The sequence below is a fragment of the Leptodactylus fuscus genome, chromosome 1 (genome assembly GCF_031893055.1).
Source record: "Leptodactylus fuscus isolate aLepFus1 chromosome 1, aLepFus1.hap2, whole genome shotgun sequence".
Lineage (NCBI taxonomy): Eukaryota > Metazoa > Chordata > Amphibia > Anura > Leptodactylidae > Leptodactylus > Leptodactylus fuscus.
In genome coordinates, this window is record NC_134265.1 from 228,798,680 (window position 1) to 228,821,011 (window position 22,332).

General features: G+C 44.2%; 1 protein-coding gene across 2 annotated transcripts in view; it reads right to left on the reverse strand.

The window, feature by feature from the left end:
- Positions 1 to 22,332, reverse strand: part of PRKG2 (protein kinase cGMP-dependent 2) — a 118,426-nt gene that overhangs the window by 82,843 nt on the left and 13,251 nt on the right. For both annotated transcript variants that reach the window (XM_075283801.1, XM_075283791.1), the window contains exons 4-5: positions 22,220 to 22,325; positions 20,347 to 20,410 (exon numbers count right to left, since the gene is read on the reverse strand). In XM_075283801.1, coding sequence (XP_075139902.1) covers positions 20,347 to 20,410; positions 22,220 to 22,325 — 170 coding nt within the window. The remainder of the gene's footprint in view (positions 1 to 20,346; positions 20,411 to 22,219; positions 22,326 to 22,332) is intronic.

A 22,332-nucleotide genomic window follows, 5' to 3' on the forward strand; every position in this document is an offset into this window, starting at 1 on the left:
TTGGGAATACAAATACCCTCATTTCTTGCTACTGCCATATAGTGCCAGTGTCTGACTGGGAATTCAAAGAATATATTGGGGTTACGTGCACCCACAATTTTTACTACTGGTATACAGTGCCAATTTCTAACTAGGAATTCAAAATGCGCAAGGCTCCCGGAAAGGGACGTGGACGAGGCCGTGGGCGAGGTCGGGGGAATGGTTCTGGGGAGCAAGGTAGCAGTGAAGCCACAGGGCGTCCCGTGCCTACTCCTGTGGGGCAGCAAGCATTGCGCCACTCCACAGTGCCAGGGTTGCTTGCCACATTAACTAAACTGCAGGGTACAAACCTTAGTAGGCCCGAGAACCAGGAACAGGTCTTGCAATGGCTGTCAGAGAACGCTTACAGCACATTGTCCAGCAGCCAGTCAGACTCTGCCTCCTCTCCTCCTATTACCCAACAGTCTTGTCTTCCTTCCTCCCAAAATTCCGAAGCTTTACAGAACAATAACCCAAACTGTCCCTGCTCCCCAGAGCTGTTCTCCGCTCCTTTCATTGTCCCTCAACCTGCCTCTCCACGTCACGATTCCACGAACCTAACAGAGGAGCATCTGTGTCCAGATGCTCAAACACTAGAGTCTCCTCCATCTCCGTTCGATTTGGTGGTGGATGACCAGCAACCCACCCTCATCGACGATGATGTGACGCAGTTGCCGTCAGGGCATCCAGTTGACCGGCGCATTGTGCGGGAGGAGGAGATGAGACAGGAGTTGGAAGAGGAAGTGGTGGATGATGAGGACACTGACCCGACCTGGACAGGGGGGATGTCAAGCGGGGAAAGTAGTGTGGATGTTGAGGCAGGTGCAGCACCAAAAAGGGTAGCTAGAGGCAGAGGCAGAGGTCAGCAGCTTAGGCGAAGCCAGGCCACACCCGGAATCTCCCAAGATGTTCCAGTTCGTACCCAGCCCCGAAAAACTCCCACCTCGAGGGCACGTTTCTCGAAGGTGTGGAGTTTTTTCAAGGAATGCGCCGAGGACAGATATAGTGTTGTCTGCACAATTTGCCTCTCGAAATTGATTAGGGGCTCTGAGAAGAGCAACCTGTCCACCACTTCAATGCGCCGTCATTTGGAATCCAAGCACTGGAATCAGTGGCAGGCAGCAACGGCAGGACAAAGGCCGCCTGCCGTTCACGCCACTGCCACTGCCTCTGCCACTGCCTCTGCCACTGCCACTGCTGACTGTGCTGGCGATGCACTCCAGAGGACGAGCCAGGACACCACTTCATCTGCCTCCGCCACTTTGTTGACTTCTACCTCATCCTCCCCTGGTCCTGTCTTATCTCCTTCTCCTGCACCATCAAAGGCACCATCAGGCGTTTCTTTACAACAACCCACCATCTCTCAGACATTGGAGCGGCGGCAGAAATACACTGCTAACCACCCACACGTGCAAGCCTTGAACGCCAACATCGCTAAACTGCTGGCCCAGGAGATGTTGGCGTTCCGGCTTGTTGAAACTCCCGCCTTCCTGGACCTGATGGCAACTGCGGCACCTCGCTATGCCGTCCCTAGCCGTCACTACTTCTCCCGGTGTGCCGTCCCCGCCTTGCACCAGCACGTGTCACTCAACATCAGGCGGGCCCTTAGTTCCGCGCTTTGCACAAAGGTCCACTTGACCACCGACGCGTGGACAAGTGCATGCGGACAGGGACGCTACATTTCACTGACGGCACACTGGGTGAATGTAGTTGAGGCTGGGACTGTTTCCCAAACTGGCCCGGTGTACCTCGTCTCCCCGCCTAACATTCCTGGCAGGGACACGAGAAGAACACCCCCCTCCTCCTCCTCCTCTACCGCCTCCTCCTCCGCCACCGCCTCCTCCTCCGCCACCGCCTCCTCCTCCGCTGTTAGATTGACCCCAGCTACGAGTTGGAAACGTTGCAGCACTGGCGTTGGTAGACGTCAGCAGGCTGTGCTGAAGCTGATCAGCTTGGGGGACAGACAGCACACTGCCTCCGAGGTGAGGGATGCCCTCCTCGATGAGACGGCAATATGGTTTGAGCCGCTGCACCTGGGCCCAGGCATGGTCGTTTGTGATAACGGCCGGAACCTGGTAGCAGCTCTGGAGCTTGCCGGACTCCAACATGTTCCATGCCTGGCCCACGTCTTCAACCTAGTGGTGCAACGTTTCCTAAAGAGCTACCCCAATGTTCCAGAGCTACTGGTGAAAGTGCGGCGCATGTGCGCCCACTTTCGCAAGTCGACAGTAGCCGCTGCTAGCTTAAAATCTCTCCAGCAACGCCTGCATGTGCCACAACACCGGCTTTTGTGCGACGTCCCCACACGCTGGAACTCAACGTTTCAGATGTTGAATAGAGTGGTTGAGCAGCAGAGACCTTTGATGGAATACCAGCTACAAAACCCTAGGGTGCCACAAAGTCAGCTGCCTCAGTTTCACATCCATGAGTGGCCATGGATGAGAGACCTTTGTGACATCCTACGGGTCTTTGAGGAGTCCACAAGGAGGGTGAGCTCTGAGGATGCGATGGTGAGCCTTACAATCCCGCTCTTGTGTGTTCTGAGAGAATCCCTGATTGACATCAGGGATAACTCAGATCACACAGAGGAGTTAGGGATAGCATCCGATCCGTCACAGCTGGAGAGTAGGTCCACACATCTGTCCGCTTCACTGCGTTTAATGGAGGAGGAGGAGGAGGAGGAGGAAGAAGAGTTGTCCGATGATGTGATGGTGATACAGGAGGCTTCCGGGCAACTTCGAATCGTCCCATTGTTGCAGCGCGGATGGGTAGACATGGAGGATGAGGAGGAAATGGAGATTGAACTTTCCGGTGGGGCCAGAGGAGTCATGCCAACTAACACTGTGGCAGACATGGCTGAGTTCATGTTGGGGTGCTTTACAACCGACAAGCGTATTGTCAAAATCATGGAGGACAACCAGTACTGGATCTTTGCTATCCTTGACCCCCGGTATAAAAACAACATCTCGTCTTTTATTCCGGTAGAGGGGAGGGCCAATCGCATCAATGCTTGCCACAGGCAATTGGTGCAGAATATGATGGAGATGTTTCCAGCATGTGACGTTGGCGGCAGGGAGGGCAGTTCCTCCAGTAGGCAACCAAGTTCTCACCGGTCCACACAAACGAGGGGCACACTGTCTAAGGTCTGGGACACCTTGATGGCACCCCCTCGCCAAAGTGCCGCCACGGAGGGTCCTAGTGTCACCAGGCGTGAGAAGTATAGGCGCATGTTGCGGGAATACCTTTCCGACCACAGCCCTGTCCTCTCCGACCCCTCTGCGCCCTACACGTATTGGGTGTCGAAGTTGGACCTGTGGCTTGAACTTGCCCTATATGCCTTGGAGGTGCTGTCCTGTCCTGCCGCCAGCGTCCTATCTGAGAGGGTGTTCAGTGCAGCCGGTGGCATCATCACTGACAAGCGCACCCGTCTGTCAGCTGAGAGTGCCGACCGGCTCACTTTGATAAAAATGAACCACCACTGGGTAGAGCCGTCATTTTTGTGCCCACCTGTGTAAAGCACCCCAACATGAAACTCCATGTCTGTACTCAACCTCTCCAATTCCTCCGCATCCTCATACTCATCCACCATAAGCGTTGCACAATTCTGCTAATACTAGGCTCCCTCCACCCTGATTTCCCCCAACTCTGCTGGTTAGAGGCTCCCTCCACCCTGATTTCCACCAACTCTGCTGGTTAGAGGCTCCCTCCACCATGAATTTGCCCAAACTGGGCTGTTTAGAGGCTCCCTCCACCATGAATTTGCCCAAACTGGGCTGTTTAGAGGCTCCCTCCACCATGAATTGGTCCAAACTGGGTTTTTTAGAGGCTCCCTCCACCATGAATTGGTCCAAACTGGGCTGGTTAGAGGCTCCCTCCACCATGAATTTGCCCAAACTGGGCTGTTTAGAGGCTCCCTCCACCATGAATTGGTCCAAACTGGGCTGGTTAGAGGCTCCCTCCACCATTAATTGGTCCAAACTGGGCTGGTTAGAGGCTCCCTCCACCATTAATTGGTCCAAACTGGGCTGGTTAGAGGCTCCCTCCACCATGAATTGGTCCAAACTGGGTTTTTTAGAGGCTCCCTCCACCATGAATTGGTCCAAACTTGGCTGTTTAGAGGCTCCCTCCACCATGAATTGGTCCAAACTGGGCTGGTTAGAGGCTCCCTCCACCATTAATTGGTCCAAACTGGGCTGGTTAGAGGCTCCCTCCACCATGAATTTGCCCAAACTGGGCTGTTTAGAGGCTCCCTCCACCATGAATTTGCCCAAACTGGGCTGTTTAGAGGCTCCCTCCACCATGAATTGGTCCAAACTGGGTTTTTTAGAGGCTCCCTCCACCATGAATTGGTCCAAACTGGGCTGGTTAGAGGCTCCCTCCACCATTAATTGGTCCAAACTGGGGTGGTTAGAGGCTCCCTCCACCATTAATTGGTCCAAACTGGGCTGGTTAGAGGCTCCCTCCACCATTAATTGGTCCAAACTGGGCTGGTTAGAGGCTCCCTCCACCATTAATTGGTCCAAACTGGGCTGTTTAGAGGCTCCCTCCACCATTAACCGGTTAAGGACCAGGCCCAGAAGTACATTAAGGACCGGGCCTCTTTTTTCAAAACTGACATGTGTCACTTTAAATGGCAATAACTTTGAGACGCTTTAACTTACACAAGTGATTTTGAAATTGTTTTTTCGTAACACATTATACTTCACGTTAGTGGTAAACACTAATCAATATTTTTGTATTTATTTATAAAAAAACTAGCAAATTTGATGGAAATTTGGAAAAAATTGCAATTTTCAAAATGTGAAATTCTCTGCTTTTCAGGCAGATAGTCATACCATCCAAATACATGAATAAATATTATCTCCCATATCTCTGCTTTATATCGGCATCATCTTTTGATCGTCTTTTAATTCATTTTGGACGTTACAAGGCTTACAAGTGTAACAGCGATTTTCCAGATTTACAAGAAAATTCCTCAAACTAATTTTTTAGGGAACACTTCAGTTCTGAAAGGAATTATAAAGGCCTATATAATAGAAACCCCCATAAATCACCCCATTTTCAAAACTACACCCCTCAAATTATTCAAAACAGCATTTGGGATGTTTGTTAACCCTTTAAGCATTTCATAAGAATAAAAATAATATGGAGGTCAAATTTAGACATTTCATTTTTTTTCACTAATACATTCATTTAGACCTAAAATTAACACATTCACAAAGGGTTAAAGGAGAAAATGCATCTCACATTTTGTTATACAATTTCTCCCGTGCACAGAAATACCCCACATGTGGGTGTAAACTGATTTTTGGGCACACGGCAGTGCACGAAAAGGAAGGAGTGACACTGGGTGTTTGAACAGCATATTTTGCTGGAATAATTTTCAGGCACCATGTCACATTTGCAGAGCCCTTAGCGTACCAAAACAATGGAAACCCCCCAAAAGTGACCCCATTTTAGAATCTACACCCCTCACAGAATTCATCAAGGGGTATAGTCAGCATTTTGACCCTACAGTTGTTCCACAGATTTTACTAACATTGGAATGTGTAAAAGAAAAATTACTAAAATGTCACTTTATCCCCAAAGTTTTCATTTTCACAAGGGGTTAAAGGAGTAAAAGCCCCCCAAAGTTTGTTAAACAATTTATCCTGAACACGGCAATACCCCATATGTGGCCATATTCTGCTGTATGGGAACATGGCGGGGCTCAGAATGGAAGGAGCGCTATTTGGCTTTTGGATGGCAGATTTTGCTGGAATAATTTTAGGTGCCATGTCTGATTTGCAGAGCCCCTAGAGAACCAATACAGTGGAAACCCCCTAAAAGTGACCCCATTTTGGAAACTACACCCCCCACAAAACATATCAAAGGGTAGAGTGAGCATTTTGACCCTACAGCTGTTTCACAGATTTTATTAACATTGGGACATGAAAATGAAAATTTACTTTTTTTCCAACAAACTGTCAATTTAGCCCCAAATTTTTCATTTTCACAAGAGGATAAAGGAAAAAAAGCTCCCTAAAGTTCGTTACACAATTTCTCCTGAACACAGAAATGCCCCATATGTGGTCATAATCTACTGTATGGGAACATGGTGGGGCTCAGAATGGAAAGAGCGCTATTTGGCTTTTGAAGGGCAGATTTTGCTGGAATATTTTTCAGGTGCCATGTCGAATTTGCAGAGCCCCTAGTGTACCAATAAAGTGGAAACCCCCTAAAAGTGACCCCATTTTGGAAACTACACCCCTCATAGAATTTATCTAGGGGTTTGGTGAGCATTTTGGCCTCACAGCTGATTCACAGATTTTATTAACAATGGGACGTAAAAATGAAAAATTACTTTTTTTTTCCAATTAATCGTCCATTTAGCGCCATATTTTTAATTTTGCAAGTAGCTGAAGAATTAAAAGCCCCCCAGAGTTTGTTACACAATTTCTTCTTAACACGGCAATACCCCATATGTGGCCATAATCTGCTGTATGGGTATACGGTGGGGCTCAGAATGGAAAGAGCGCTATTTGGCTTTTAGAAAGCAGAAGTGGCTGGAATAGTTCTCAGGTGTCATGTCGCATTAGCTGAGCCCCTAAAGTATCAATACAATGGAAACCCCCCATTGTGACCCCATTTTAGAAACTACACAGGTGACAGTAAACTGGAATTCACCAAGAAGTGACCCCATTTTGTAGGGACAATTTTAGGGCCTCTGCAAATGTGACGTGGTGTCCAAAAACAAAGAATCTAAATCTGCACTCCAAAAGCACATATCGCTCCTTCACATCTGCGCCCTGCTGTGTACCCAGATAGCGGTGTATGCCCACATGTATGACACTGGTGTACCCCGGATAACGGACTTAATGCCATATGTGGGTATAAATGGCTGTTTGGGCACAGCCGGGCACAGAAGGGAAGGAGCGCTATTTTGGTTTTTGGAGCACAGTTTGGTTTTAGGACACCATGCCACTTTTGCAAAGCCCCTGAATTGCCAATAAAGTGGAATCCGCAGACATGTCACCCCATTTTGGACACTAGCCCACTGATGGGATTTATGAAGTGTTGTAACGAGCGTTTTTAACCCTTGAGTGTTGCATTTATTTAGTTTCCAGAAATGAAATCACAGCTGATAATGAGAAGTTAAAAATGAAAAATTTCCAGAGATTCGCCATTTTAGTGCCCGATATGTTGTGCCCAACTTATGTCAGCAGAGACACTCCAAAAACTGGTAAGCGGGTATCCCGGGCACAACAGCTTTTAGAGCGTTCATCTCTGATACAAGGCGGGCACAACATATTACGCACTGAAATGACGTATTCCTGGAAAAATTGTCATTTTCACCTCTCACAATCAGCTTCGTATTCATTTATGGATAATAAGTTATAGCAACACTTGGGGGTTAAAAATGCTCTCTGTACCCCTGGAGAAATCCTTCAGGGGTGTAGTTTCCAAAATAAGGTCACATATCAGGGGATTCCACTTTACTGGCGTTTCAGATCTACAAAAGTGTCATGGCATCCAAAAACCAAACCGTCTGTGCTCCAAAAACCCAATAACCCTTCTTCCCTTTTGCGTCCAGCTGTGCCCTAATATCAGTTTATACCCACATATGACATTACGTCCGTTATCCTGGGTACACCAGTGTCATACATGTGTCATAAACTGCAGTTTGGGCACACAGCAGGGCGCAGAAGCGATGGAGCGCGATGCGGCTTTTGGAGTACAGATTTTGATGTTTGGTATCTGGACGCCATGTCATGTTTGTAGAGCCTGTAAGGTACCAGAAAAGTGGATTCCCCAAAGGAGTGACCCCATTTTGAAAACTGCACCCCTCAAAGAATTTCTCAGGGGGTGTAGTGAGTATTAGTATCCCAGACGTGACTGCACAGCGGATGGCGAAGAGGGAATGTATAAGCTGTGCGGAGAACATTGCAGACACCAAATTCCCTACTATGTCCCAGTAGCTCCTATGATTGGGGGAGTCACTCTGGGGGTCACTTTGGGGGTCACTTCTGGTGTTTTTTCGCTCATAAGCTGTAAATCTGGGGTGTCCCCTGATATTCGCTCGCACAGCTTATATATTCCCTATCTGCCGCAGCCAGTTGTGTTCTAATAATTTGGCGATTTTTGGGGGGTTTTGCCTTGACATTGCTAGATGCTATATTTTCTTTATTTTTCTGGTGACGTGGCCATATAAGGGCTTGTTGTTTGCAGGATGAGATGCATTTTGTAATGACACCATCTTTGGGTGCCTACAACTTACTGATTACATTTTATTAACTCTTTCTTGCTGGATTAAAAAAAAAAAAAATCAATCCTGCATTGAGTTTTACATTTTAAATTTTTCGCCATGCAGCGTACAGCATAAGTAACATGTGTCCTTTATTCTGCGGGTCGGTACGGTTACGGCGATACCTCATTTATGTTATTTTTTTATGCGATACTAAGTCTGCAGAACAAAAACACATATGGGGACATAAATCAATGTTTTTTGCATCGCCATCTTCTGAGACGTAACATTTTTATTTTTCGGTTGACAGTGTTGGTTGAGGGCTTATTTTTTGCGGGAAAATGTGCGCTTTTTATTGGCACTGTTGTGGGGTGAATATGACTTTTTGATCACTTTTTATAGCATATTTTGTAGGATGAGATGGCAAAAAATCATTATTTCCGGCGAGTTTTTTCCGTTTTTTTTTTCCGACGTTCACCGTGTACATTAAATATTATTTCAGTTTTATTGTACAGGTTGTTACGGACGCGGCGATACCAAATATGCATTGCTTTTTTTAATTTTTAGTGCTTTTTTTTATATAATTCATTTTGTATAGAAAAAAAGGGATTTTTGGACTTTAGAACTTTATTACTTTTTTCATACACTTTATTATTTTTTTTTAACTTTTTTTTTACTTTTTCATGTGTCCCTTTAGGACACTTGAATCAGTTGATGCTTTGATGAAAGCATCAACTGATTCTACACAGTAGCAGACAGGACACGAGCAGGACATGAGCCTGCTCGTGTCCTGTAAGCTGCAGAGGAAGTGAGACACATCGCTCACTTCCTCCACCGCCTGGCAGGATCACCAGGTATGTGGGGGCTCCGGTAGTCTGGGGTCACTGGCCAGACCCCAGACTACCTGTTACTGACATCGGCACCCCTCGATCTCGCCGCGGGGGGTGCCGATCACTTTAAATTATCGGCGGATCCCTTTCGATCGCGCCGTGATGTTTCACGGCGCGATCGAAAGGGTTAACACGTCCAGTCGGACTGAGTTCCGACTGGACGTTATGGAGGAAGGGGTTAGGTGTTAGTAACACCTAACCCCTGTCCCCCCCGCACCCCTCCCCCCGCCAGAAAGGTACCTAAAGGCCGGACGTATTTCGGCAATAGTCCGGTCTTTAGGTACCAGCACATGAGGCCGTAAATTTACGTACGGCGGTCCTCATGTGGTTAATTGGTCCAAACTGGGCTGGTTAGAGGCTCCCTCCACCATGAATTTGCCCAAACTGGGCTGTTTAGAGGCTCCCTCCACCATGAATTGGTCCAAACTGGGTTTTTTTAGAGGCTCCCTCCACCATGAATTTGCCCAAACTGGGCTGGTTAGAGGCTCCCTCCACCATGAATTGGTCCAAGCTGGGTTTTTTAGAGGCTCCCTCCACCATGAATTTGCCCAAACTGGGCTGGTTAGAGGCTCCCTCCACCATGAATTGGTCCAAGCTGGGTTTTTTAGAGGCTCCCTCCACCATGAATTTGCCCAAACTGGGCTGGTTAGAGGCTCCCTCCACCATGAATTGGTCCAAACTGGGCTGGTTAGAGGCTCCCTCCACCATGAATTTGCCCAAACTGGGCTGTTTAGAGGCTCCCTCCACCATTAATTGGTCCAAACTGGGCTGGTTAGAGGCTTCCTCCACCATGAATTTGCCCAAACTGGGCTGTTTAGTGGCTCCCTCCACCATGAATTGGTCCAAACTGGGTTTTTTAGAGGCTCCCTCCACCATGAATTTGCCCAAACTGGGCTGTTTAGAGGCTCCCTCCACCATGAATTGGTCCAAACTGGGCTGGTTAGAGGCTCCCTCCACCATGAATTGGTCCAAACTGGGCTGGTTAGAGGCTCCCTCCACCATTAATTGGTCCAAACTGGGCTGGTTAGAGGCTCCCTCCACCATGAATTGGTCCAAACTGGGTTTTTTAGAGGCTCCCTCCACCATGAATTTGCCCAAACTGGGCTGTTTAGAGGCTCCCTCCACCATGAATTGGTCCAAACTGGGCTGGTTAGAGGCTCCCTCCACCATTAATTGGTCCAAACTGGGCTGGTTAGAGGCTCCCTCCACCATGAATTGGTCCAAACTGGGCTGGTTAGAGGCTCCCTCCACCATGAATTTGCCCAAACTGGGCTGTTTAGAGGCTCCCTCCACCATTAATTGGTCCAAACTGGGCTGGTTAGAGGCTCCCTCCACCATGAATTTGCCCAAACTGGGCTGTTTAGAGGCTCCCTCCACCATGAATTGGTCCAAACTGGGTTTTTTAGAGGCTCCCTCCACCATTAATTGGTCCAAACTGGGCTGGTTAGAGGCTCCCTCCACCATTAATTGGTCCAAACTGGGCTGGTTAGAGGCTCCCTCCACCATGAATTTGCCCAAACTGGGCTGTTTAGAGGCTCCCTCCACCATTAATTGGTCCAAACTGGGCTGGTTAGAGGCTCCCTCCACCATGAATTTGCCCAAACTGGGCTGTTTAGAGGCTCCCTCCACCATGAATTGGTCCAAACTGGGTTTTTTAGAGGCTCCCTCCACCATGAATTGGTCCAAACTGGGCTGGTTAGAGGCTCCCTCCACCATGAATTTCCCAAAACTTGGCTGTTTAGAGGCTCCCTCCACCATGAATTGGTCCAAACTGGGCTGGTTAGAGGCTCCCTCCACCATTAATTGGTCCAAACTGGGCTGGTTAGAGGCTCCCTCCACCATGAATTGGTCCAAACTGGGTTTTTTAGAGGCTCCCTCCACCATGAATTTGCCCAAACTGGGCTGTTTAGAGGCTCCCTCCACCATGAATTGGTCCAAACTGGGGTGGTTAGAGGCTCCCTCCACCATTAATTGGTCCAAACTGGGCTGGTTAGAGGCTCCCTCCACCATTAATTGGTCCAAACTGGGCTGGTTAGAGGCTCCCTCCACCATGAATTTGCCCAAACTGGGCTGGTTAGAGGCTCCCTCCACCATGAATTGGTCCAAACTGGGTTTTTTAGAGGCTCCCTCCACCATGAATTTGCCCAAACTGGGCTGGTTAGAGGCTCCCTCCACCATGAATTGGTCCAAACTGGGGTTTTTAGAGGCTCCCTCCACCATGAATTTGCCCAAACTGGGGTGTTTAGAGGCTCCCTCCACCATGAATTTGCCCAAACTCTGCTGGTTAGAGGCTCAATCCACCCTGATTTTCAAAACAAATGTTGGTGCCAACCTCAACTTACTACAAGGGCCAAATTCACTGCTGGTGACAAGCTCTCCTCACTGCAAGTGCCAAATACACATGTTTCAAGGTGTTTTCCTACTGTCAGAGAGGTGGTATTGAGTGTGTAAAGTGTGTAGTTGTTAGGCTGTGATGTTGGGGTAATAGAGGGTCTTTGGTGTGTTAGATGCCCCCAGACATGCTTCCCCTGCTGTCCCAGTGTCATTCCAGAGGTGTTGGCATCATTTCCTGGGGTGTCATAGTGGACTTGGTGACCCTCCAGACACGGATTTGGGTTTCCCCCTTAACGAGTATCTGTTCCCCATAGACTATAATGGGGTTCGAAACCCGTTCGAACACACGAACATTGAGCGGCTGTTCGAATCGAATTTCGAACCTCGAACATTTTAGTGTTCGCTCATCTCTATTGAACATGTTTTATGCACCTTTATCATGGTACACTAGGCTTGATATTGAGTTAATAACAAATCTGTCCCTTATTTTCGGTTGTGCAATATAATTTTTTTCTGTAAAATATTTAAATTAACTATATCTTGCAAAAGTTCCAAGAAAATACATAGTTTGGAATTATAATTAATTCAACATTTTTATATTATGCATTATTATTAGAGATGAGCAAACAGTAAAATGTTCGAGATTCGATATTTGTTTTGAATAGGCACTCAATATTCGACTATTCGAACGAATATCGAACCCCATTATAGTCTATGGGAGAAAATGCTTCGCTACAGGGGATCCTACCATTCGACTCAGGAGAGTCACCAAGTCCACTATGACACTCCAGGAAATGATGCCAACACCCTGGAAAGCAACTGAGACAACAGGGGAAGCATGTCTGGAGGCATCAAGTACCTTTATTATGTCGGGATCCCCTGTCAGCTTGCAATATGCTGGAGCAGACTTTTTCCCATAGGAATGCATTGACCAGCGTTTATTGGCCAGTTTCCGACATTCGGCCAATCAACGCTGGTTCTGCCTGAGGAGGCGGAGTCTAAGAGCCGTCCACGGCAGTTTCCATTCTTGTCCGATTTTAGGCTCTGCCTCCTAAGGCAAAACCAGCGTTGATTGACCGAATGCTGTAAGACTGGCCAATCAACGCTGGTCAATGCATACCTATGGCAAAATGAAGCAGTGCTGGCCGTGCGCTCAGCTTGGCTATTCCTCCTGTCACACACATGTCTGGTGTAACATAGCTCAACACACACTCAGCTCTGTTACATCTCTACACTCTGTTGTCGAGATGTAGTAGAGCTGAGTGTGCACTGAGCTCTGCTACACACGAGATGTGTGTGACAGGAGGAGTAGATGGAGGGTTGGTTGGGTGTAGTGCAGAGCTGCTACACCAGAGCTGTAGCAGAGCTTGCCGATGTTAGCAGAGCTGAGTGTGTTAATCTGCTGCATATCTGCCAGCTTTCCTACATCTATATCTCCTACACACTCAGCTCACCTACATCGGACACTACACGCTCAGTTTATCAGTATAGCAGAGCTGAGTTTGTAGTATCAGACACTACACACTCAGTTTATCAGTATAGCCGAGCTGAGTTTGTAGTATCGGACACTACTGTTTGTTGATTAAGTAGAGCTGGGATTGTAACGACTATCCTATTCACTACACAGCATGTACCCCACACTGTGTAGTGATTAACCCCTCCCCCCCCCACCCCCACCGGTGTCCACTTACCTGCAGCTCTTTGCTCTTGGTCCACTTCGATCCATTGTCCCGGTTTCAGAGCGCCCTGCCCCCCTCTCCCCGACTATTATTATAGAGAAGGCGGGGCTTAGGAGAGTGTGGGTGGGTACTGGGCGGGGGAGACTCTCATAAGCCCGGCCCCTCTTCCGACTGTTATTATAGAGAAGGCGGGGCTTAGGAGAGTGTAGGCTTTCAAACCCGGGCTTTCAGACCCGGGCGCACTGTTGCTCAAGTAGCATGGGTGATGTCATAGAAATGGAAGGATCATCTCATTGCACAGGGGGGGGCGAGTCTTCATTATTCATTTTCTACTCAGAAGGAAGACAAGGGGAAAAAAACAGATCTGCCAAAAACAAACACAAACACTTTTTTTGCAGAAGGATTTAGATTAGGAAATGGGATAGCTTTGCCTCAAGAGATGTGGCTCTAGGATGTGCTTGAATCTGTAGAAGTTGTGAGTTAATCTGACTGTCCAGGATAGAGCATTCCAGACAAGTGGTGAAGCTTGGGAGAAATCTTGGAGATGCGAGTGGGAAGTTTTGATAATAGAGGATGTTAGTCTTAGGTCACTGACTGAATGGAGAGCATGGGTTGGTAGACAGAGATAGGGGAGGAAATGTATGGAGATGTAACATTATGGAGAGCTTTATAAATTCATATTGTATTGTATTTTGAATCGGTTGCCAGTGTAGTGATTGACATAGACCAGAGGCATCGCTGTGGCATTTTGACTGATAGACGAGCCTGGCTGACACATTAAGAATAGATTGCAGAGGCTTTAATGATGAGAAGTCTGATTGATATATTTTAAGGCAGGATACTGATGGGAGCTGGTTGAAGGTATTCAGGAGGTTGGGGAGGGATGTAAGCAAACTTTTTACAGTAACTAACATGTTGTGGGCAAACAGGCTTACTTTATAAGTTTGTCTGATGAGCTCTATTCCGTAGCTAAAGCGAAACTCACAGAGGTGCGTTTACACATGGGAGTTTGAAATAAGCCCTGGGTCAAGAGTATAGAGCCCATAGAAAATCAACAAAGGGCTGAGATACTAAACCTGTGTAAAACTGTGAAAATGTAGGACAAAAAGACACTACTAAAAACTTTTTACATATGGGGTGGCATGGTGGCTCAGTGGTTAGCCTTGCAGCACTGAAGTCCTGGGTTCAAATCCAACCAAGGACAACATCTGCAAGGAATGTGTAGGTTCTCCCCATGTTTGCGTGGGTTTCCTACCACACTCCAAAGACATACTGTTGGAAGAAAAAAAAACTTTATCTATACCTAAAGCTATTACTGAGATAGGAGTAGATGTGGTGTTAGTGTAATATATAATATTTGATACTGTAGTCTGAAGTTCAACGTTCTGAGATAAAACCTACTTGATTTCTAAGTGTTAAGTAAGAAAGTAGGTGCTTCAGTCTCTGCTAGAATAAAAATGAATATCTTGTGTGTTAGTTAATTAGCAAAATGGAGAGATAATTATTAGGGAAAGCTAGCTTTTCTTTGAATGGCTGGTGCCAAGTGGAAAAGGTATTGGATGTTAGATTTGTAAAGTGCTACAGAATATGTTGTCACTATATAAATAAAGTGTATTATTATTATTATTATTATTATTATTATTATTATTATTATTATTTATGATAAAGCTGACACCTGCCTTTGAATCCCTTAGATGTTGTCAATCGTGACTGCAGTGTCTAAATGACAGAAATAATTGGCTACAAAAAATCAGCTTGACCAGAAGGAGATAATTATACATTGTTTTTGCAGTTGGGGTATTAGAATGTCATATTATGGGACCTTAAACCCATCTAGGCCGGGAGCTTTCCCTTATTTAAGTCTCCTAATTGAGTCTTCTATTTCCTCATCTGTTATAGGATCATACAATGTGTCTTATGGAGTAGTACTGTTTTCAAGAAGGTGAATCCCTTAATTAGAGACATAACCTTGAGTGGGATTAGAGGTAAAGAGACCTGCATGCAGGGGAACACTATGAACTTTATTAACAACCTGATGTCCGAGCCTCCTGACCAAAGCATCAAGTTTGTATACCTACTTCTAATATGTCACCTTCTCCCAGTTTGGGGCTTTCTCTATATGGTTAGTAAGCACAGCATCAAGCTTTAACTTAGTGTCCTTAATAGCCTTAATTGTTTTCTGCACAGATTACATATTCACTTATTACCGACCACTGTAAATTGGTAAATTCTTTGAGGGGTACAGTTTTCAAAATGGAGTCACTTTCAGGGGGATACCACTTTACTGACACCTCAGAGTGCTATGCATCTAAATCTGCACTATATAAGGAAAATAGCGCTTCTTTCCTTCAGCACCCTTCCGTTTGCTCAAAAAACAGTCCATGCCCATATGTATGACATGGTTGTACCCAGGATACCCCAATTCACAATATCATATCAGGGTACAAACTGCTCATTAGGCGCACGACAAGGTACAGAAGGGAAGCAGTGTACTTTGATTTTGAGTCACAGATTTAGATGGTTTAGTTTTTGGATACCGTGCCACTTTGGCAGAGCACCTCAAATGTTAGTAAAGTGGTCATTACCCCATTTTAGAAACTGTATCCCTCAAGGAATTTAACCAGAAATTGGATTTATTTATCTTCTAAAAAGAATGCTTAACTGATGGTGAAAAGTAAAAATGGCAATTTTTTCCAGAAATACTTCATTTCAGTGACCAATACAAAGCGCCAAGCATGAACATTACAAAAGCATCTGTACCTAGGATAGCCCGCTTAACGGCTTTGTGTGAGTTTGTGTTTCTTCTGACATAAGCTGGACACAACATTATTGGGCATTGAAATGGCTCATGTCTTCAAAAATAGCTAATTTCATTTTTCACCATCAGCTGCCAATTCAATTCTGAAAATAAATTAACACAATACTCAATGGTTAAAAATGCTCTCTAAACTCCTTAATAAACAATTTGAGGGGTGTAGTTTTTTAAGTGAGGTCTCTCCTATTCACTTTACTGGTACGTTCGGGGCAACATGGTATCCAAAATCAGTTAATCTAAATCTACATTCCAAAAGCCAAAAAGCATGACTCCTTCCCTTCTGAGGTCTGTGGTGTCACTAAAGTTGATTTTTACACCCACATACAGTATACAACTTTTATGTATACAGGAAAATCCGCTTAAAATTTTAGTAGTGCATACCTATGTGTTGGCACCTAATGGGCACAACATACAGGGCACTGAAATGGCATATTTCTTCATATTTGTATATTATTTTCTGGAAATTCAGTTTAAATGTCCATATTAGGTCCCAAACATGAATGATGCTCTTTCACTTCTGAGCCTCTTCATATTTACAGGCAAAAAATTGCGACTGCATTTTCATTTGGAACATGTGCTGCACATTTATTTTTAAGATATTTTGGGGTCAAAATCCAATAAAAAACTATACCAGCAAAATCTGCCCTCCAAAAGCCAAACAGCGCTCTTTTAATCCAGAGCCCCACTATTTACCCATGCACCAGTTTATTATAAATTATGTATTTCCATGATCAGATGAAATTGTGAAATGAATTGTGGGATACTTGTTCCTTTAAAGAGGACCTTTCATCATATCGGGCACAGGCAGTTCTATATACTGCTGGAAAGCTGACAGTGCGCCCGAATCGGTCCCGGTACCATAGCGCTTTAGTGTCAGAAGGGCGTTTCTGACAGTTAGCCAGGGACGCCCTTCTGCCCAGCAGCGCCTATCGCGCTGTACTGTGTGAGCGGGGAGGAACGCCCCCTCCCTCTGCTCACAGTACTCGTCCATAGACGAGTATTATCAGGAGCGGGAGGGGGGAGTTACTCCCCGCTCCACAGTACAGCGCGATAGGCGCTGCTGGGCAGAAGGGCGTCCCTGGCTAAGTGTCAGAAACGTCCTTCTGACTGTAAAGCCCTATGGTACTGGGACCGATAGTGCTTTACACCGGGCACAGATCGGGAAAGCCGATAGTGTGCTGAATTCAGTGCACTGTCAGCTTTCCAGCAGTATATAAAACTGCATGTGCCTGATCTGATGAAAGGTCCTCTTTAACCTGTTGGAGCTAAATTAATGCTGTATTGGGGAAAAAAAGTAATTTTTCATTTTTACATCTCAAGGTTAATAAAATCCATGAAACATCTGTGCGTTCAAAATGCTCACTATACCCCTTGATAAATTGTATGAGTGGTGTAGTTTTGTAGTGTGGGTTCACTTTTTTGGGGTTTCTTTTGCATAGGTACTTTAGGGGCTTTGTAAATAAGATATGGCACCCAAAAACTATTCAAGCAAAATCTGCTCTTAAAACGCACAGCGGTGTTTCTTCCCTTTGCTGCCCTGCGCGTGCCCAAACTGCAGTTTACATATACATATGGGGTAATTCCGTGTTTGGCAGAAATTGCATAACAATTGTCGGATGCATTTTCTCTGTAACCCCTTTTGAATATATATATTTTAGGGTTAAATGAAAAACGTGTTGAAGAAAAAAAATAATATTTCTAAATTTAACCTCCTTCCATATTCTGTTTTGAATTATTTTAGGGGTGCAGTTTTGAAAGTAGGGTGATTTCTTGGCGGTTCCTGATATATAGGCCTTTAAATTACCCTTCAAGTGATCCCTAACAAGAGGGTTTGGGAAATTTTTGTTTAGATTTGAAAAATCCGGGGCCTGCCCAGACCAGCCTGCAAAAGAGAGGATTTGCAGACAAGCCTGGGAGCCTAATACAGGCTCCCGGCTGTCATGGCAACGGGACATCAGCCCTGGAGCATGCTCCAGGAGCCGGCGATCCCGGGCAAAATGGCGGCGCCCATGAGCCGCCAGGAAAATGGCGCCTCCGGCGCCTTTGACCGCGGCGCCGGAGGGGTTAATGCCTCCGATCGGTCCGGGGACCGATCGGAGGCATGAGAGCCGGCATGAGAGCCGGTTGTCTACTGCTTAAAGCTTAAAGCAGTAGACACCCGGCGGCTATGGCAGCCGCCCGGCTCCCTGGCGGTCGCCATAGTTACAGACCCGACATGCACCGTACTATTACGGTGCATGTCGGGAAGGAGTTAAAAAACAAAAAAAACAAAAACCAAATGCCGATAATTTGCAATGCATTGTAATACATTGCATTAGTAATCAGGCTGCCTAGGGGGGTGGATTTGAGGTGTGGTGCATGCATTTGGAAGATTTTGCTGTGAAGAGAACATGCACTAAAAGGGGCTCTTAATGCAGGTGAAACAAGCCATCATTAAAGGGGTATTCCAATGAACATAACCATTTTTAAATTTGTAGATAATTGAAAGTTAAACATTTTTGGATATATAAGTAGTTAAATATTTTGCAGAGTTTTAAAGATTTTCTCTAAATATCTTGTGGTCACAGTCTTGTTGTCTTGATCAGTTGCCAGTGGATGCGACCATGAATGCAGGAACTTTCTAAGGTTAGAAAATCAGCTATGATTTCCTATCATGGCTGGGATATCTTCTGATACATGTAGCGTCCATGCCTGATAACCCGGCTACAATAAGAAAATCTTTAAAAACTCTGCAGAATTTTTAACTACTTATATTTGCAAAAATGTTTAACTTTTTTATCTTAAATTATCTACCAATGTAGATATGATTATGTTCATGGGAATACCCCTTTAAATTGCAAAAACAGAAAAAAAAACATTCAAGAAATATTAGGAGTGGCAAAATCTACAGCTTGTTACATCCTGAGAAAGAAAGTACTGGTGAGCTCATCAATGCAAAAAGACCTGGACGCCCACAGAAGACAACAGTGGTGGATGATCGCAGAATAATTTCCATGGTGAAGAAAAACCCCTTCACAACAGCCAACCATACTCTCCAGGGTGTAGGCAATCTATCTATATCCAAATCTACCATAAAGAGAAGACTGCAAGAAAGTAAATACAGAGGGTTCACTGCATGGTGCAAACCACTCATAAACCTCAAGAATAAAAAGACTTTAGACTTTGCTAAAAAAAAACAACATGTAAAAATGCTAGCAGAATTCTGGAAGAACATTTTTTGGAAATACAGCCAAATGCAGCCAAACTGATTGGCGTTTCATAATCCAGATGGACAATGACCCAAAGCAACCCAGGAATCTATTAAAGCAAAGAAGTGGAATATTCTTGAATGGCCAAGTCAGTCACCTGATCTCAACCCAATTGAGCATTTCACTTGTTAAACACTTAACTTCAGACAGAAAGATCCACAAACAGCAACTGAAAACCGCTACAGTAAAGCCCTGGCCGAGCATTAACAAGTAGGAACCACAGCAGCATCTGGTGATATCCATGAGTTCAAGACTTCAGGCAGTCATTACCAACAAAAGGTTTTCAACTAAGTATTAGAAATTAACATTTTATTTACAATTATTTAATTTGCCCAATTACTTTTGAGCCCCTGAAATGAAGGGATTGTGTTTATATGGCTTAAGGTTTTTATGCAATCATTTTGTTCAACCCACTGAATAAAGGGATTTTATCATTAAAAAAAATAAAAGTTTTAAACTAATAGCATGTAGGAATAACCTTTATAAAGGCTACTCATCTCTTACCTTTATCTTGAAGGTCCGCACCGCCGTTTTTTTATTTTTCTTCTATATGCTAATTGCGCTCAGACAGCACAGAGGGCGTGTCCTCTATGCAATGAGCACCGCATTCCAGCGCTGCCTTTCTACTGTTCCATCCAGCATTCTCCTCCTCTTCACTCCTCTTCTTACAGGAGACTACTGCAAAATGGCTGACGAAACAGCCGACTGCACATGTCCATCGGCTATTTCAAGCTGGTCTAGTGTTAACGACTTACCAGTAAGTACTTTTGGTAAAAATTACCAACATTTTACTGTTTTTTGATCTAGGCATTTCCTTGTATGGTCCAGGTAAGATTCATCACTAATGTCCTGTGTAACAACGCTAATGTAGGCCTGGAATCGAGCAGTTGTGCAGAGCTCACATGAGACACGTCTTCCTTAGTGAAATGTGTGCATATACCCCTTGTATAATACAATTTTGATACGGTTGAGCTGTCCACAAGACAGGAAGTTAAACGTAGACAAACGTTGGTAAGAGGCACAATGTCCAGAAGATTTTTTTTGTGCAATTGGCAACTATACTACCAGTTTAAAACTTTGATTAAGAAGCTTAAGTCAGACTTGAAAATAACCTTCTGTCTGTTTTATATAGACTTACCAGTTCCAAGCAGTCTGCAATCTTCATCAGCTTGTCTTCTGGAAGCTCCTTCAGCAAAAATACACTATGGGACAAAAGATATCCACTGAAGCATAGTGTATTATACATTTACCAAAATAGCACATACTGTATGATTATAAAATATTCTATACATCCTCACCATGTGCAAAATAAAATCTAAGTTATGTTATGACTATCTGCATCAATGTTTATATAATTAACCCTTTGCCTTCACAGCCATTTTTTGTTGCTTGATTTTAGTTAGTTTTTACGTCGTCTAAGAGCTGTATGACAGTTTATTTTGTGTGAGACAAATTGTAATTTATTATTGTACCATTTAATATTTCATGTGATTTCATGTAATTATAAAGGGATTATCTAAAATTTAATTTACTATTCTGAGTACCTACATCCAGGACCCCTGAAGGTCATTAATACCAAGGCATAAACTTCAATGGGGCAGCGCTGTAGTGCCTACACTCAACAACTACAGTTTATACGGTGAGTGAGCAGTTATTAATATAATTTTTAATGGTCTTTCTGTTTTTGTTAAATTGTATATGGAAGGTAGAAGGGCAAAAAAAATTTTGTGCTGGAGAGCTTGAGTTATTTATTCTTTTATCACTGTGGTATTCACCATAAGGGTCCCTTCACACGGAGTAAACGCGCGTGTATTTTGGCAAGATACACGTGTAAAAATAAGTCAAAATAATTGACTTCAATGACATTTTACACGTGTATTTTGACGTGTATTTTGATGTATATTTTGACGTGTATTTTGACGTGTTTTTTTTACACGTTTAAAAAAAAATGTCATTGAAGTCAATGGGAGTCTAATTTTTACACGTGTATTTTTACACATGTATTTTGCCAAAATACACGTGTGTTTACTCCATGTGAAGGGGCTCTTACATATTGGGGATGCCTGATTTGTTTGTGTTTATTCATATTAGTGATCTAGAAAAAGAGGGATGATTTTATGTTATGATTTTTATTTTTTACTTTTAGTCTATTTTTTAGTCTTCCCCTGGTGACCTGAATTTGCAATCATTAGATTGTACTATAGACTGCAATATAATTCTATTGCAGATTATAGCAAAATCACTATATTGAGGTTGGTTAAAAGTTATTATATGCTGTAGATGTACAAGGCCATATAACAGCTCTATTATGTAAGGTATTTAAATTGAGCTGCCATCAAGAAGCATCAGGACTGTCTACTGCACTGCCATATGCCTCCATGTTTATTCTTAAGCTTTTTACACAATTTACATACATCTTACAGAACTAACTGTAGCATATACCACTTGGGTTATGTATTTACAACAGTGTTCCACTCTGGAAGGATTGCTCTCTCTCTCTCTCTCTCTGTATATATTTATATATATATATATATATATATATATATGTATATATATATATATATCTGTATTTAAGTCTTCAGAATGTGCTATATTTCCATCACCTGCCTGCTATAAATGAGCTTTATGTATTTTGCTTACTTGTATAGCGCCATCATACTCCACAGCGCCTTATAAATAATGTCACCATAGAGAGGTCCTCACCTCTGACCCGAATTCAATGGCAAATCTACCAAGTTATGAATATCTTATTCTGAGACAGACTGGTTGCTAGAGAGGTGGCGCTTGATAAGTCTTGAAAAACATTTAGTTGTTAGGTAGCATATCCTTAGAAAACATCCTACTGAATATGAGTTAGCTATTCTCTTGGACTGCTATTAGGCAGACAGCAGAAAAGAGTGAGAACTATTTATTACAAACAGTATCTCATCTGAGAAACCTCACAGTCATTTAAGATTACAAATATAGAACATATCACGTAATACAATTTTCAAAGATCATATTAAGATTACCTTCTTAAAAAGTTTTGGTATTCCTCATGCCTTGTTTGAGCTGTCTTTCTCATGATATTCTGAAATACTTCTCGGTCAAGAGCCCATGTCCTGACATTAGTAATTGCTTTGGA